The sequence below is a fragment of the Gymnodraco acuticeps genome, unplaced genomic scaffold, assembly GCF_902827175.1.
Source record: "Gymnodraco acuticeps unplaced genomic scaffold, fGymAcu1.1, whole genome shotgun sequence".
Taxonomy (NCBI): domain Eukaryota; kingdom Metazoa; phylum Chordata; class Actinopteri; order Perciformes; family Bathydraconidae; genus Gymnodraco; species Gymnodraco acuticeps.
The window spans coordinates 1-18,814 of NW_022991786.1; the positions used below are offsets into that span (position 1 = coordinate 1).

Consider the following 18,814-nt stretch of genomic DNA (forward strand, 5'->3'; position numbering starts at 1 on the left):
AAAAGTGAATGTTAACGCGGAGTACCGACGCTGTGTGAGGTGAGTGAGTGAAACGAGCCGTTAGAGTTCAGTCGGGATGAACGGAAAGCCGTTTAAACTTAATAGAACATTCGAAATGAACGGAGGCTCCGGTGAAACTCCGTTAAAATCCCTTTAAATCGCGTCCTTACGTTTCTGTTAAGCCGTTAACTCCCCCAGAGCTGCATACTAATGATATATTATTAAACAAACACCTTCGATCGCTCTCGGGACGTTAATCACATGGGAACTCTGCCGGTTTGTGAAAATCGCTCACGGGATTTGAACATTTAGCGGGTTTCTGTTAACCGGGAACGCGCATGCGCAGTGGGAAGAGGCGGATATAAGGATTGGCGCCGGCGCCACAGCTGATGCATCCATTCATTCACTGACTCTCCAGCGAGGAGGTAAGAGACTTTCCGAGACACTTTTATCCTTTAAAATCTGCCTAATAACGCGGGATGTCTGAGCCTCGCCTCACAGGGTCTGCATGGCACGGGTTGCCCTTAAAAATGGAGCAGTTTGCTGTAAATGTGGGTTCAAAATGGAGCAGTTTGCTGTAACTTGGGGTTAAAAGTTGACCAGTTGGCTGTAAATGTGGGTTCAAAAGTGCGATCGAGACCCTGCTTTCATATCTTATTCTCATCTTGTATTCTACCTCATATACAAGTGGTTTCCCTCTGTATTATAGACGGTTTCAGACTCTACTTGGTGAGAGTTTTAGTTTAAAGAGGAGTTTATTTCCAGTAACACTTGCTGTTGTTGTTATTTTAAACTGTTAAAGTGTTTCTTTCTACTCAGACTGAGGTTCACGTGAAGGCAGCTTTGTGTCGGGTGTTATAATGGGGGGGTCAGGATTAGCTGGTTATTGTTGACCTAGTTAGCTGACCCAGGCTAGGTTTGCTAATTACTGTAGCTCCTCTGCACAAAGTAGCCTCGCTGTGGTCTCGGTTTATCTGCATTTAATAACCTTTTTCAAGGTCTGTGTTCAGATATGATATCCCCAAGAGTGTACCCCAGCAGTTGATGTGGGTTTTAGGCCGACATCGGGCTGTTTTCCACTAGTTTCCCCGCGGAAGCTGCAGGAGGTTCGGCGGAGGCTGAGCTCAAATCCTCCCGCTTCTGAGCTTCTGAAATTGGCGCGTCTTTGAGTTTCAACCCTGAAATAAAGTCCATATTACCGCCTTTCCACACTTTAAAACTGCACTGCACTCGCATTGAGATGTTTGCTTAACCAATACAGGGGATAAAGTGCGTTTTAATGCAGCATTTATGAGCTTTTTTTTGTTTGAAATCGAGGGAACAATCAGCCCCCCTCCTTTCTTTTGGCTGTAGTCACCACACTAGCTTCCAGAGCTAGTGTGGCTCTTTATGATCACTTTCATCTGGTTTATAAACCTGCTATTTAATGAAATGTGTCATCATGTTCCCATGTGGAGCTTTAGCTTAGTTAGCTGACCATCACTGTTTGTTAAAGCCGCTGTATCCCTCTTTACTGAGCTGTACAGCTGGACCTCTGACCTCGCAGGCTAGCTATCACTAAGCTGTGAGGTGCTCTTACATGTTGGGGTCCAGAGACCCTGCGTCAGACCCTCACTGGGGGGGTCTGACGCAGGGTCACCTGGTTCTGGTTGCATGTCATCTGGTGCTTCTTGGGGCCCAGTGGCTCCTCAGCATGCCCCCCCCCCCCTCTAAAATACCATGTTTAATATTCATAAGCCTTATTGTCAGATGCTCTGGAGCTACATGTGGAAATGCTCAGAGAATCTGAATGACCAACAACGTCATGTTTGAAACGCGTTGAGATCATGGTGAGGAGAAACCGTAGAATAAAAAGCCACATATTATTTTTGCGAGACTAATGTACGAGGAAATGCAGGAGTCTATATACATGTGAATAATATAAGTTATAGAAGAACAGAATGACTGCAGGATGTGAACTCTGTGCTGTGGATTTATCTCACCTGCTCCTCCTTCTCTTTGCAGGAGCCATAAAGATACTCTACACAATGTCCAGACGCAGGTAAGAGCTGGTTCTCAAGCTGTGGTGTGGGGACCAAGGGGGGCCAGGACATCACCCAGTTGGTACTGCTGGGTGCTTATATAGATTTACATCCTGTTATTTAATCATTCAAAATGGCAGCATTCATTAGAGTTGTTTCTTCACCTTCTTGATCACAAATCAATATTTTGGTGGATCATATGATCTGCAGTCAGAGGTGGGAAGAGTACATTTGACTAAAGTACTATATTTGAGTAGCAGGAACTATAATTGAGGATTTCCATTTTATGCTACTTTAAATGGTGTACTTTTACTCCATCTGGATGAACGATGTGAAATACTGTTGCTACCTTCACTTGAGCAACATTTTGAATGCAGGACTTTTACTGTAACAGAGTATTCCTACACTCTGAGTACTTCTACTTTCACTCAAGGACAGGATCTGAGTACTTCTACTTTTACTCAAGTACAAGACCTGAGTACTTCTACTTTCACTCAAGGACAGGATCTGAGTACTTCTACTTTTACTCAAGTACAAGACCTGAGTACTTCTACTTTTACTCAAGTACAAGACCGGAGTACTTCTACTTTTACTCAAGGACAGGATCTGAGTACTTCTACTTTTACTCAAGTACAAGACCTGAGTACTTCTACTTTTACTCAAGTACAAGACCGGAGTACTTCTACTTTTACTCAAGTACAAGACCGGAGTACTTCTACTTTTACTCAAGTACAACATCTGAGTACTTCTACTTTAACTCAAGTACAAGACCTGAGTACTTTTACTCAAGTACAAGATCTGAGTACTTCTACTTTTACTCAAGTACCAGACCTGAGTACTTCTACTAAACTGTAAAGTAGTAACCTGCGTGATGAATGAACTTCAGTAACCCTTTACACACACGTTACAGGATCACAGTAGCTGCAGCACACGGTTACTCGTGTTAATACGATCCGACTAAAACACATGTAATAAATGTGACTCCGGCCGTAAGTCACTCAAACGGCCCGTAGCGTACCATGAGGTTCCCTGTACTTAAATCTGATGCACTTTGTGTTTCAGTGGTCGCATTACTTTGCAAGCCAGAGATTCAAACGCACTCGTGCCGGCCGTCAAAGCCCCCCTGAAGAAAAGGAGATCAGAGGTTTTGTGTTGTTTCACACTTGTGTCTTTGGACGTAACGTTATAACAGTGTGTTACCCTGTTGTAGCTGTTAGCACTGATGCTAACTCTCCCGTTTATTTGTGTTCTTCTCCAGCCCTCAAAGAAAGAACTACAACCTGCTGCCAAAAAAACAGAGCTATGAAATCCAGGTCAGTGTCCACAGGTCATCACTCTGAATTAGTGTGTAGTTTATTATCTGTGTGTGTGTGTGTGTGTGTGTGTGTGTGTGTGTGTGTGTGTGTGTGTGTGTGTGTGTGTGTGTGTGTCCCTGTTTCAGTTGCTAAAACTAGCTTCACTTTGAGTATTTCAAGTTCAGTAATGGAAACTAGCTTCCTTTTATTGAGAGCGTCCATTTTGTTACACCGTAGGTCACACATGTCACACCTGGCTGTCGGTTGCCCCGGTTTAGTCTCCCACACATTAGCTATGTATTGAACAAAGCACATCAACGCGCGATTACACATTATTAGTTGGTTCTTGATTTGGTCAGATTAAGGTCACTCCTAAGGGCACTTTGTAGTAACAGTGCAGTACCTGCTGTCACCACAAGGTGTCACCGGTGAGCTTGACTGGTGAACTATTATTCTCAGCACATTTGAGGTAAACTCTCCAATAAAAGGCCGACAGCAACGTCTGACCTGATATTTAATGTGTGTTCTCTACTTTAAATGTTGATGTTTACCATGTAGTTAAAGCACCCTGAGCTTCCCCTGGTGTTTGGAAAGTGCCGTACAGGTAAAGCATTATTAAAGTCTTTGTGTTGATATATTTCTTCACCTTGTCTCTGTGTATTTCCTTCCAGAAGTGTTGGTCTGAGGACGGAGCGAGTCCCTGCCTCCTCATCGAGACGCCGCACAAAGAGCTGGAGCCCGCTGACCCGTCCAGCTTCAAGCAGTACCGCTTCAAGAACCTCTTCATCAAGGCCTCCCCCATCCCCCGCCTCAGGTGAGAGAGAGTGTTTGACACCTCAATGACTCGCTGAGCTGCTGCTCCGCCCGACTCAGTGTTCCCACTGAAAGCGTGTATTCAGACTTTGTGTATTGTCCCAGTCTCATGGTGATTCTGAATCAACCAGTTGGACCCCACGGGGCAAAGCGCAACATCTTGCAAGAAACAGCGTCTGAGCCAGGCTTCTTAACATTTAAGAAACTATGGACGTGTCATACCCACTTAACGGGAAGAAACTCGGCTATCAGACAATATTAACCATTTTTAGCAAAACGAAACATAAGGGTAATAACGAAGAGGGCCAGAGATATGGAAATCCACCCAAATGACCCCAGAAGTGTGTTTTTTCTAAATCTCTAAAAAGGTCAAATGTCACTAGTTTCGCATCAATGGTACTTATTATATGTTGTACTTTGGATTCCTAAAGCTTTTAGTCTACCATCCCATCATCCAAGGGTGGTTTTCACCAAGTCATGTTTTTTCTGGACGGAAACTATAATTTACAGTTTTGTTCAATCTGAATTTACTTTAAAATAAAAACATCTATATTGATTCTGACTCTTCTACATCACACTCACAGGTTTATCCGTAATGGAACCCTTTTAGAAGATATGGTCATTTGGTCTGGGAATGTCCTTTTGGAGCCTGAGACCTGAAAAACAGGCTCTGGGCTGAACAGGTTATTTAAATCTCAATAATAGATGCAGATAATAACCGGTAAATTGGCATCTCACCGGTGACTTTGAACGACACACTGACCAATTGAACTAGTCGGTTTTGGATGTGTCCCAGAGACAGTTTCAGACGTTCTCCAATGGTACGTATCGAGATACTAACCCCCGGTGTTTGTCCTGCAGCTGGGCCAGCTCTGACGACGTTTGGATCAAAATGCTCAACAAGGAGCTGAAGTACGTCCACGACAAAAGTTACCTGCAGAGACACCCCAAGCTGCAGCCCAAGATGAGAGCCATCCTGCTGGACTGGCTGCTGGAGGTCAGAGAGGACTCTTTAAAGTAGAGACACTACATCCTGATATACACCTGAACATCAGCAGGAGAGGACTCTTTAAAGTAGAGACACTACATACTGATATACACCTGAACATCAGCAGGAGAGGACTCTTTAAAGTAGAGACACTACATCCTGATATACACCTGAACATCAGCAGGAGAGGACTCTTTAAAGTAGAGACACTACATACTGATATACACCTGAACATCAGCAGGAGAGGACTCTTTAAAGTAGAGACACTACTGATATACACCTGAACATCAGCAGGAGAGGACTCTTTAAAGTAGAGACACTACATACTGATATACACCTGAACATCAGCAGGAGAGGACTCTTTAAAGTAGAGACACTACATCCTGATACACCTGAACATCAGCAGGAGAGGACTCTTTAAAGTAGAGACATTACATCCTGATATACACCTGAACATCAGCAGGAGAGGACTCTTTAAAGTAGAGACACTACATACTGATATACACCTGAACATCAGCAGGAGAGGACTCTTTAAGTAGAGACACTATATACTGATATACACCTGAACATCAGCAGGAGAGGACTCTTTAAAGTAGAGACACTACATACTGATATACACCTGAACATCAGCAGGAGAGGACTCTTTAAAGTAGAGACACTACATACTGATATACACCTGAACATCAGCAGGAGAGGACTCTTTAAAGTAGAGACACTACATACTGATACACACCTGAAGATCAGCAGGAGAGGACTCTTTAAAGTAGAGACACTACATACTGATATACACCTGAACATCAGCAGGAGAGGACTCTTTAAAGTAGAGACACTATATACTGATATACACCTGAACATCAGCAGGAGAGGACTCTTTAAAGTAGAGACACTACATACTGATATACACCTGAACATCAGCAGGAGAGGACTCTTTAAAGTAGAGACACTACATACTGATATACACCTGAACATCAGCAGGAGAGGACTCTTTAAAGTAGAGACACTATATACTGATATACACCTGAACATCAGCAGGAGAGGACTCTTTAAAGTAGAGACACTATATACTGATATACACCTGAACATCAGCAGGAGAGGACTCTTTAAAGTAGAGACACTAAATACTGATATACACCTGAACATCAGCAGGAGAGGACTCTTTAAAGTAGAGACACTACATACTGATATACACCTGAACATCAGCAGGAGAGGACTCTTTAAAGTAGAGACACTACATACTGATATACACCTGAACATCAGCAGGAGAGGACTCTTTAAAGTAGAGACACTATATACTGATATACACCTGAACATCAGCAGGAGAGGACTCTTTAAAGTAGAGACACCACATACTGATATACACCTGAACATCAGCAGGAGAGGACTCTTTAAAGTAGAGACACTACATACTGATATACACCTGAACATCAGCAGGAGAGGACTCTTTAAAGTAGAGACACTACATACTGATATACACCTGAACATCAGCAGGAGAGGACTCTTTAAAGTAGAGACACTACATACTGATATACACCTGAACATCAGCAGGAGAGGACTCTTTAAAGTAGAGACACTACATACTGATATACACCTGAACATCAGCAGGAGAGGACTCTTTAAAGTAGAGACACTACATACTGATATACACCTGAACATCAGCAGGAGAGGACTCTTTAAAGTAGAGACACCACATCTGATATACACCTGAACATCAGCAGGAGAGGACTCTTTAAAGTAGAGACACTACATACTGATATACACCTGAACATCAGAGGCGCAGGACTCTTTAAAGTAGAGACATATATACTGATATACACCTGAACATCAGCAGGAGAGGACTCTTTAAAGTAGAGACACTACATACTGATATACACCTGAACATCCGCAGGAGAGGACTCTTTAAAGTAGAGACACTATATACTGATATACACCTGAACATCAGCAGGAGAGGACTCTTTAAAGTAGAGACACCACATACTGATATACACATGAACATCAGCAGGAGAGGACTCTTTAAAGTAGAGACACCACATACTGATATACACCTGAACATCAGCAGGAGAGGACTCTTTAAAGTAGAGACACTACATACTGATATACACCTGAACATCAGCAGCAGAGGACTCTTTAAAGTAGAGACACCACATACTGATATACACATGAACATCAGCAGGAGAGGACTCTTTAAAGTAGAGACACCACATACTGATATACACCTGAACATCAGCAGGAGAGGACTCTTTAAAGTAGAGACACTACATACTGATATACACCTGAACATCAGCAGGAGAGGACTCTTTAAAGTAGAGGACACTACATACTGATATACACCTGAACATCAGCAGGCGAGGACTCTTTAAAGTAGAGACACTACATACTGATATACACCTGAACATCAGCAGGAGAGGACTCTTTAAAGTAGAGACACTACATACTGATATACACCTGAACATCAGCAGGCGAGGACTCTTTAAAGTAGAGACACTACATACTGATATACACCTGAACATCAGCAGGCGAGGACTCTTTAAAGTAGAGACACTATATACTGATATACACCTGAACATCAGCAGGAGAGGACTCTTTAAAGTAGAGACACTACATACTGATATACACCTGAACATCAGCAGGAGAGGACTCTTTAAAGTAGAGACACTACATACTGATATACACCTGAACATCAGCAGGAGAGGACTCTTTAAAGTAGAGACACTACATACTGATATACACCTGAACATCAGCAGGAGAGGACTCTTTAAGTAGAGACACTACATACTGATATACACCTGAACATCAGCAGGAGAGAACTCTTTAAAGTAGAGACACTACATACTGATATACACCTGAACATCAGCAGAAGAGGACTCTTTAAAGTAGAGACACCACATACTGATAGACACCTGAACATCAGCAGGAGAGGACTCTTTAAAGTAGAGACACTACATACTGATAGACACCTGAACATCAGCAGGAGAGGACTCTTTAAAGTAGAGACACTACATACTGATATACACCTGAACATCAGCAGGAGAGGACTCTTTAAAGTAGAGACACTACATACTGATATACACCCTGAACATCAGCAGGAGAGGACTCTTTAAAGTAGAGACACTACATACTGATATACACCTGAACATCAGCAGGAGAGGACTCTTTAAAGTAGAGACACTACATACTGATATACACCTGAACATCAGCAGGAGAGGACTCTTTAAAGTAGAGACACTATATACTGATATACACCTGAACATCAGCAGGAGAGGACTCTTTAAAGTAGAGACACCACATACTGATATACACCTGAACATCAGCAGGAGAGGACTCTTTAAAGTAGAGACACTAATACTGATATACACCTGAACATCAGCAGAGAGGACTCCTTAAAGTAGAGGACACCACTACTATTACACCTGAACATCAGCAGAGAGGACTCTTTAAAGTAGAGACACTACATACTGATGTACACCTGAACATCAGCAGGAGAGGACTCTTTAAAGTAGAGACACCACATACTGATATACACCTGAACATCAGCAGGAGAGACTCTTTAAAGTAGAGACACTACATACTGATATACACCTGAACATCAGCAGGAGAGGACTCTTTAAAGTAGAGACACTACATACTGATATACACCTGAACATCAGCAGGAGAGGACTCTTTAAAGTAGAGACACCACATACTGATATACACCTGAACATCAGCAGGAGAGGACTCTTTAAAGTAGAGACACTACATACTGATATACACCCTGAACATCAGCAGGAGAGGACTCTTTAAAGTAGAGACACCTACATACTGATATACACCTGAACATCAGCAGGAGAGGACTCTTTAAAGTAGAGACACCTACATACTGATATACACCTGAACATCAGCAGGAGAGGACTCTTTAAAGTAGAGACACCACATACTGATATACACCTGAACATCAGCAGGAGAGGACTCTTTAAAGTAGAGACACTACATACTGATATACACCTGAACATCAGCAGGAGAGTACTCTTTAAAGTAGAGACACTACATACTGATATACACCTGAACATCAGCAGGAGAGGACTCTTTAAAGTAGAGACACTACATACTGATATACACCTGAACATCAGCAGGAGAGGAGAACTCTTTAAAGTAGAGACACTACATACTGATATACACCTGAACATCAGCAGGAGAGGACTCTTTAAAGTAGAGACACCTACATACTGATATACACCTGAACATCAGCAGGAGAGGACTCTTTAAAGTAGAGACACTACATACTGATATACACCTGAACATCAGCAGGAGAGGACTCTTTAAAGTAGAGACACTACATACTGATATACACCTGAACATCAGCAGGAGAGGACTCTTTAAAGTAGAGACACTACATACTGATATACACCTGAACATCAGCAGGAGAGGACTCTTTAAAGTAGAGACACTACATACTGATATACACCTGAATACGACTCCTAAAGGTGCACAAATGGCCGTCCAGTGTGTTGAGGTGTGTTTGTGTTCAGGTGTGTGAGGTGTACTCGCTCCACCGGCAGACGGCCTACCTGGCTCAGGATTTCTTCGACCGCTTCATGGTGACTCAGGAGAACGTGAACAAAGATTACCTGCAGCTCATCGGCATCTCCGCGCTCTTCATCGCCTCCAAGATCGAGGTGAGAGCATCCTGAACGTCTTCTGTATTTACATCCAAGGGAATATTACTGTCTAGTGTCAGATCCCAGTGGTGGAAACTAACAAAGCACATCATTTTAAAGAGTTTCATATTGTTATCGGACCCTTTTGATGACATACAAGTTACGATATTTATTATAGTCTTTAGTTTTTGATATACTCACTCAAAGCCCCTCAGTAACATCTCAGTCTCATTGTGTTGTTTATCATTTCTGCTGTTCCTCTGATCTCTGCAGGAAATCTACCCTCCTAAAATCTTAGACTTCGCCTACGTCACGGACGGAGCGTGTGATTTTTGGGACATCCAGCGCACTGAGCTGCACATACTGAAGGTGCGCTTATTGAAAAAAACCTTTTCATGAACTGCATCCGCTGCTTTTTAGTTCAAGGCTGTAAGATAAGACTCTATTCATCCGAGGGAATTGTAATGCCAGAGATACAATAAACACAGCAGCATAGCAATACATAGCAACCGTACACTAACAGTGCAGTAAGAAGAGCAATTAAATATCTACAGGAGGACGGTCACATAATTCATGTGAAATACTTTACAGTGACGAGCAGTTTTTAGCAGTGCTTTGATGTCCATCAGCAGAAACTACTTCATTTACAAACAAATTAAACTCCTAGTTGTTTTTGTATTCCAGCATAAGTATTAATGTCCGTAAAATGCAAACACCCGTCTCAGTGTGTTGACCTGTGTTCGTGTTGCAGGCGTTGAACTGGAACTTGTGTCCGGAGACTCCGATCTCGTGGCTGAAGCTCTACGCTCAGGTGGAGGCGCAGGCGGACGGAGAAAACTTCCTGGTGCCGCAGTTCTCTCAGGAAACATACATCCAGATCACACAGGTACCTGCAACACTTCCACACGGCTTGATACCGAGATGTCGTATTTCTGTAGTGGACCCTGAAGGCAGCATCTCCCTGGTTCAATGGGATTTCTCCTTTCGGATTATTGCTGAAAATAATCTCAACGTTTAGGATACTTGCACGTTTAGTTCAGAGGGATAATCTCCACATATTAACACCACGGTCACATGACTTCACGTCGCCACCGCTAAGCTAAAGGTGGCTAATGTTGTTCTATAAAGGAACTACAGCACGGTCACATGACTTCACGTCACCACCGCTAAGCTAAAGGCGGCTAATGTTGGGCTATAAAGGAACTACAGCACGGTCACATGACTTCACGTCACCACCGCTAAGCTAAAGGTGGCTAATGTTGGGCTATAAACGGAACTACAGCACGGTTCACATGACTTCACGTCACCACCGCTAAGCTAAAGGTGGCTAATGTTGGGATATAAAGGAACTACAGCACGGTCACATGACTTCACGTCACCACCGCTAAGCTAAAGGTGGCTAATGTTGGGCTATAAAGGAATTACAGCACGGTCACATGACTTCACGTCACCACCGCTAAGCTAAAGGTGGCTAATGTTAGGCGTCTCATTTAGACACTTGTTAGTTTAATTCCACCAATGGGGTAATTACTGACGTGTTTGTCGTAGAATACAAATCTCTTCAGCTTGTGTTAACCACAGACTTTATTTCAGGCTAACAACCAAAAACGTGTTCAGAAATCCGTTGACCTCCAGACAGGAAGTGCTAAAACGCTGAGTCATGTCAGGGTCTCATCTCTGCTCTCTTATTGTGTTAGTAACGCGTCTGTGTGTTGCAGCTGTTGGACCTCTGCATCTTGGACATCAACTCTCTGGACTACAGCTACTGCGTTCTCGCCGCCGCCGCATTCTGCCACTTCTCCTCGTTCGACGTTGTTCATAAAGTCTCAGGTGAGTTTGATTTCTCCACCTGGACGTCTGATTTAAAACTGAAGATTGAAGACTGATTTTATTTCGATTTTATTTCGAACGTGTAAAACGATCTACATAATTACACATCCGAAATATGATTTATTTGTATATTATAACCGATGCTTACGTTTTAATAGTTAAAGTAGTTTGTATTTAGTCCATTTCAGTTTGTTTTATACAGTGAATTACATTAATGTATACCTACTGTTTGGGTATATTTGACTCCGTATCCTAACGTGTGTGTGTGTGTGTGTGTGTGTGTGTCTCTCTCTGTGTGTGTGTGTGTCAGGCCTGACGTGGGACTCCGTGGCTCCCTGTGTGCGATGGATGAGTCGCTTCATGGACACGCTGCGGACTCAAACCAAACCTCAACTCAAGAACTTCCCCAAAGTGAAATCTGATGCGCGGCACAACATCCAGACACACGTGGCCTACCTGGACCTGCTGGTGAGCAAAACCAACGCACCACGCGGCTTCAACAAGGGTTTTCAAAATAAGAGTGGGGTAAATACTGGGTGGGTTTTTCCCCAAAATAGGAGCGGGGCTATCAAGGTTTACTGGGTAGGAGGTTTTCAAAATAAGAGCGGGTTAATGCCGTTCAAAGTATAGGAGGTTTTCAAAATAAAAGTGGGGTAAATACGGTTTACTGGGCGGGAGGTTTTTCTAAATAAGAGGGGGATAAAAATGTCTCGCTGTGTAGAGGATTTCTAAAATAAGAGCGGGGTCATTACGATTTACTGTTTAGGAGGTTTTCAAAATAAGAGCGCGGTTCAAAGTATAGGTGTCAAAATAAAAGTGGGGTAATACGGTTAACTGGGTGGGAGGTTTCCAAAATAAGAGCTGGGAAAATATGTTTACTGGTTGGGAGGTTTTCCAAAATAAGAGTGAGGTTAATACGGTTTGACTGGTTGGGAGGTTTTTCTGGGTTATTTTCAAAATAAGAGCGTGGTAAATATGGTTTACTGTGTATAAGATTTCCAAAATAAGAGCAGATAAGGATGTGATTTTAAAGCTTGTTATTAACAGAAGCTACCAAAATAAGAGCGGGATGTGTTTTTGAGGATGTACATTACGTAATGAGAGCGAAATTAGATTTTTAAGGATAGTTAATAGAATAAAAGCTTTATTAATGCAAACAGGATGTGTTTTTGGGGATTGTAAATGAAATGGCTCCCAAAATAAAGGGCAGTATTCAGTATCTCTGGTCAAAGCTAGTAATAACTCACGCTGGTGTGTTTCTGCAGAGGAAATCTCTGGACCGCCCGGACAGCCCCGAGTGTCAGCTGTCGCCCGTCGCCGTGGGAACGGTGTTGACTCCTCCCAGCAGCACAGAGAAGCCGGCCAATCACTGAGCAGCGCAGAGAAACTGGCCAATCAATGAACAGCACGCGACCAAGAGGACGCGCCCCTCCGTACAGTGTTCGACTCGTCAGTGAGACGGATTTTAAGAGACCTCATGTAGCACGTTTTCATTATTTTAAACACTAAATCTGGATCTGATTCCTGTCCGTCTGCTTTTTAAATCATTTGTTTTTAAACAGGAATTATTGGGCAACTTTTAATTGACAGATTAATTAATGTGAATGTTTGCCTCCACCTGTTCCCGCCGTGGACAAGTGGAACGCTGTGCTTTGTTTTAAATCTAACGTCATGTTGGAGTGGAAACGTCGGGTATTTATCTGGTGCTTTTTCCGAAATGGGGAAACTTGAATATACATTTCATTCTGCTCTGAACTACAGAGGGTAAAGTATTTAACCCCCCCCCCCCCCCCCCCCCCCCCGTTAGGAATGAACTGCATTGTGAGCCATGAGATCAACCAGACACTTTAGCTGCTGTTTGACACCGGACGCTCAATCATCCCTTTTCTTAATCTTTATTCAACCTGGTTGCACACTTGTTACATTCCTGGGAAACTTGACTCGATAAGAGAACGGCTTGCGATGCTGCAGCGCTTCTGCTATTCATTTTTTTAAGTGCTTGTATTTATTGATAAGCCTTAGTCTGTAAAAACAAGATGTCTGTGTATATGTACAAAGAATAAAGGAGTCCTTCAGTGATGCCGCCAGAAGGCAACATGTATTTATGGCTCTGCCTGTCCTCAGTGCCTTTGGATGAGCTGTGAGTGGAACCTGCAGCAGACGCCTGGAGATGTGAATGTTTGTGTAAATAGTGCAATTCAGAAATGTGTTTTCTTTTATATGGGAATGTTTGAAATAAATGAAATGATTTGGTATGACGTAACGACAGACTTTTCTACATCCAACATACACTACAAACTAATCTATTGCATATTTTCCACATAATATGCCATAACTTTATTAGTTTTTCATCAGCTATGTAATCTTTTTGTATCATGATGATCTGAGTACTTCTCCCTCCTCTGCAAATACTTAAAGGGGACCTATCATGCAAAATGCACTTTGTGATGTCTTCTCTCCATCACCGTGTGTCCCCGGTGTGTCGGGGAACTCACGCAGCGTCAGAAAATAAACCCCTCTCTCTTTTCCTCCGTACCCAAATCTCTAAAAACGGGGAACAACGGAGCTGATCCAGATTTGCGTCCGATATGACGTAATATCTGAAATGTGGACCCACGGCCCAATCAGAAACGTTGCTATCAGAAACAATGCCCGACTGTTTTGGACGTAATATGGTCGGTGTTGACATTAGCATCGCTAACACTCAGAGCTAACCTGTGCTGGAGAGCATGTGTGTGAAGAAGCAGGAAGTAAAAAGGAACTCACCTTGTGGTATAACCGGCAAGAGAGAAAGCCTTTGAGCTCCATACTGTTTCAGAGAGAATCCTTGATAATCCATGATATGGCGTTTCATCACGGCAGCATTTAGTTTAGACAGTAGCTGCCGGGTCCCGCATGAGCTCAGACCCTCCTCTTTAAAGCTTTATACCCAAATCAGCACTTTAGAGACAGGAAGTATGAGGCTAGAATGGGTGATCTGTTTGGTATTTTGATCAAAACATGTTTTTAATATATTTTTATATTTCTGAGACCTATAGCATGATAGGTGACCTTTAAGACAGTTTAAATCTAAAAGTCTGGTTTGATAGATTTCTCTCCTGAAAAAATAGACAGACATTTAAAATGCTGTGAGTTACCTCAGTTCACCACACGGTGGCACTGTTGTCCCAGCAGTGCCCCAATACAAGAACTAACATTTCTTCTTTTATTTTAAAATCAGAATGCGAATCTCAGAAAAAGCTCGTTTTGGGGAAAAGCCATTTTTTATTAAAAGTCATTTACAAAAGGAATACTCCATGTTAGGTTGCTATAAAACGTCCATATGTACAACATGTACAACACACACAGACACCAGCCTGGATTCACACTAACAACTCAAGAAAGCTGCACATCGGTTCAGAAGAAGACACCTGTGTTTTCCCACTTGGATGCAGAGAGCAGTTCTTTAGGGGCGCACTTCATTCTTCTTCCTGTACAGTGTGTACACATGAAGACACTATTGTTTCCCACTTTTTTTCACCTGAAAGTGTTCGGGCCGTAATTTTGACCGGGAGTGACGTTAGCTATATTTTCGAGTGCTTGTAACAATCATTGTAGAGTGCTATGAGGACATTACAATGAATTACAGACATGGGCGTTATTTAAACTGTTATGGGACTTGTTATGATCTCAAATATTCTGCTATTATGTGATAAAAACCTTTTTTTTATATATATATATTTTCTGTTTACGCTTCCTCTAAACGTCTGTGCTCTGAAATCTGAACATGTCGAAGAAATGTGAATTTATTTTGTGCTTTTCTCATCAATACATCTTTAATTTCCACCGTCTGAACACGACAAAGACTCAAAGTGACGCCACTGCACGCTAATAACACGACGCAAAGCATTCTGGGAAGTTTCTACAGGGGAGTACAAAAATAATCTCATCTGAAAACTATCAAATCTTATTTTACATATCGAGGTTGTTTTTTTAACCTCTGACTCATCCTGCAACAGGAAGCTAGAAAAGAGGAATACAAAGCTGGAAATTCACTGTTTTTTTGGAGGTCAAAGTGCGGGAAAAGCCAAGGGACCTTTTACTCTGGAAATCCATATTTTCAGAGTAAAAGTAAGCGGCCCACAAAAGATGAAATAAACACAGCACATCTAAAGTAAATAAATAAAGATGGCATGTTCCTGTGTGCTGGTAAGACTCATCGGAGCCATCGGTGTCCTTGTGTTCAGGGTGTCAACGTTTCCATGTAAGCATTTGGCCATTTTCGGGATAACACAGCTGTTATTCCTTACACTTTTCAGCAAAAACACTCCTTTTCTTTGTCTTCTGTGATGATAAATACCTTTAAGAAATGTTAAAACTAACTGCAACAAACATTTACTTTCATGATTTGGTTTATAAAATATCAGAAAACAGTAAAAGGTTAATATGATGTTTCTGACGGGCTGAAAACAGCATTTTGTGACTGTTTTGCATCAGAAACTATTTGTCTGTCGATGAACTAACTTGACTTCTCGGTTTTGGGCCGTTAACATCTGCACTGTTCACGGTTTTCTGACATTTTAGAGGTTCATTTATTGCTAAAAAACGTGTGGAATGAATTTCGAATAAATAAATACACCAAAAATAAGAACTTAAAAAGGTTTTAAAATATTTTTGGATGATTACTAATGAATGAAAGTGTGATTTTAAACTGTAGACGTGTCGTTAGCATCAGTTAGCTCAGTCACTGAACATGTTACCGTTTGATTGTTAAGTCCTGCCTCTTATCGGGCCAGCAGCCAATCAGGACGGAGCATTTTTGAATTGGAGTCTGGCACAGCCAATCAGATTTCAAGGCCCAATGAGCACCCACACAGGAGTTTCCAACTGTTGATAAGTTCGCAGGACTTTTTTAATATTAACTGTATTGCATGTCTGACATCAGATAAATGTAGTTTGCAGTCACAATATTGTTGTTTTAGGAATACCATATTGACCTAATATTTCCAAAATGTTGAAATGTATGTTTATATTCAAATTTGACTAACTTTTTGTTTGTGTTATTTGAAACTAATTATGGCAACTAGACTAATAATCCAAAACCCAACGTAAAAATCCTATCAGCTTTTAGTGGAGGGAACCAGAGAGAGACGCTGCCTTCAGGGTCCAATAAGACATAAGACATCCCTGGGTGGTGTTGTGTAGCGCCCCCTAGTGGTGGAGAGGCAGGGGGTCTCGGCTGTGGCCCCTCTGGATGTGGGTCACTGCGTCTCTGTGTGTGAGTCCCAGCTGGGGTCGGTCGTACATCTCGCTCAGAGCCTGGAACTTTGGGCCCCATCGAGACAGTCTCTCGTCCGCAAACCCTCCCTCCTCCTCTTCCTCCTCCCTCCTGCTCCTGGCCGTGGACCCCAGCGAGCTGAGGCTCCCCGCCCCGGACCCCGAGCCTTCCACGCTCCACAAGTGCAGGGCGTCCGGCGGCAGCGCCCCCCCGTCGCTGTCCGCCTCCCACAGGATCCTCGCCACGTAGCTCTGGAAGTCCCCGTGAGAGCAAGAGGGGGCGAAGGTGGGGGGGGCGAAGTCACTGTAGGTGGCGTGCTGGTAGGGGGGGGGGGTTGTGATGGTGGTGGTGGTGGTGGTGGTGGGGGATGCTGAGGTACGGAGCGCCTGAACTGGAGGAAGAACCTGACGGGTGCACCTGAAGAAACAGACATTTAGAAGGATTCAAAATGTTACTCAAGTAAAAGTAGAAGTACTCAGATCTTGTACTTGAGTAAAAGTAGAAGTACTCAGATCTTGTTCTTGAGTCAAAGTAGAAGTACTCAGATCTTGTAGTAAAAGTAGAAGTACTCAGATCTTGTACTTGAGTAAAAGTACTCAGATCTTGTACTTGAGTAAAAGTAGAAGTACTCAGATCTTGTTCTTGAGTAAAAGTAGAAGTACTCAGATCTTGTACTTGAGTAAAAGTAGAAGTACTCAGATCGTCTACTTGAGTAAAAGTAGAAGTACTCAGATCGTCTACTTGAGTAAAAGTAGAAGTACTCAGATCGTCTACTTGAGTAAAAGTAGAAGTACTCAGATCTTGTACTTGAGTAAAAGTAGAAGTACTCAGATCTTGTACTTGAGTAAAAGTAGAAGTACCAGAGTGTAGGAGATTACTCTGTTTCAGTAAAAGTCCTGCATTCAAAATGTTCCTCAAGTGAAAGTAGAAAAGTATTCTCATCAAAATATAGTGAAAGTAGCGACAGTGAAAGTAGTCTTTGTGCAGATTGGTCCATTTCAGAATAATATATATGATATGTTTTATAATGATTGATCATGAAAGTGTTCTCAAAGCTGGTGAAGGTGCAGCTAGTTTGAAGTACTTTGTATACTGCAGGGTAGCTGGTGGATTTACTCCAGGTGGAGCTAAAGTCTGATTCAACACTTGGTTATATTTCACATCATTCATCCACATCTGTGAAGTAACTAAAGGTATTAAATACATGTAGTGGAGGAAAAGTACACAGTAGCATAAAAGTGAAATCAACTAAAGTACAAGTACCTCGAAATTGTATTTAAGTACAGTACTTGAGTAAATGTACTCAGTTACTTTCCACCTGACTCATTCTGTGGTACTCACCTCCTCCTGGCTGGAGGACTTGATGAGGGGTCCGGAGGAGGACTGAGACAGGCTGGAGCCCAGCGGGCGCTTCAGCTCCGAGATGTCGTATCCGTTCTGCAGGAGAAAGTAATACACCTTTCCTTAACACCAAACAGATCATTGCAGCATTACCCATAATGCCCTCTGTTTCAGCCCTGTTTCCAAAGTGCTGATTCTCTGTCTGTTACTTTAGATGAAAACAAGGAGCCCCTCCCCACGCCCCTCTGAGAGACATTTGGTTACAAAGAACTCAATGGAGCTCTAGGAGGAGATTCAGGTGATAAGGGGGGGGGGGGGTTACCTTGGTTGCTGATTGTCTAATGGTTACACAAGACAACACATCGTTATGACATCACAAAGTAGCCAAAATCAAAGACATGAAAAAGTGGATTCTGCATAATAGGTGACCTTTAATGATAGACTTTATTTAAATTAGAATATTTTTAATCAGAAATTGAAGGCAGAGTCCCCATTGGACTCCTTTGTTTACTTCCGGGAACATAGTGACATCACTAAGGAACACTAGAGCTTCTATTGGCTAGCGTTCCAACACATTGTAAGATAGGCTAAAGGGGCGGGACATCTCTAAGAGGTCGACCAATCACAACCACTAAAAA

General features: G+C 42.5%; 2 protein-coding genes across 2 annotated transcripts in view; one reads left to right on the forward strand and one right to left on the reverse strand.

The window, feature by feature from the left end:
• The first annotated feature begins 169 nt into the window (after positions 1–169).
• LOC117535208 (G1/S-specific cyclin-E2-like) lies at positions 170–13,841 on the forward strand. The gene is given in 13 exon segments (XM_034199597.1): positions 170–425; positions 2,005–2,041; positions 3,084–3,165; positions 3,280–3,309; positions 3,311–3,334; positions 3,988–4,130; positions 4,991–5,126; positions 9,620–9,766; positions 10,022–10,117; positions 10,500–10,634; positions 11,467–11,578; positions 11,889–12,046; positions 12,844–13,841. Coding segments are annotated over 12 exon segments (1,185 nt in total). The 5' UTR covers positions 170–425; positions 2,005–2,027; the 3' UTR covers positions 12,952–13,841.
• A 978-nt stretch (positions 13,842–14,819) lies between these two features.
• Positions 14,820–18,814, reverse strand: part of si:dkey-22o22.2 (neural-cadherin) — a gene marked incomplete at its 5' end in the record, with an annotated part of 37,025 nt that continues 33,030 nt past the window's right edge. The window contains 3 exon segments of the mRNA XM_034199598.1: positions 14,820–17,167; positions 17,169–17,252; positions 18,177–18,272. Coding sequence (XP_034055489.1) covers positions 16,769–17,167; positions 17,169–17,252; positions 18,177–18,272 — 579 coding nt within the window.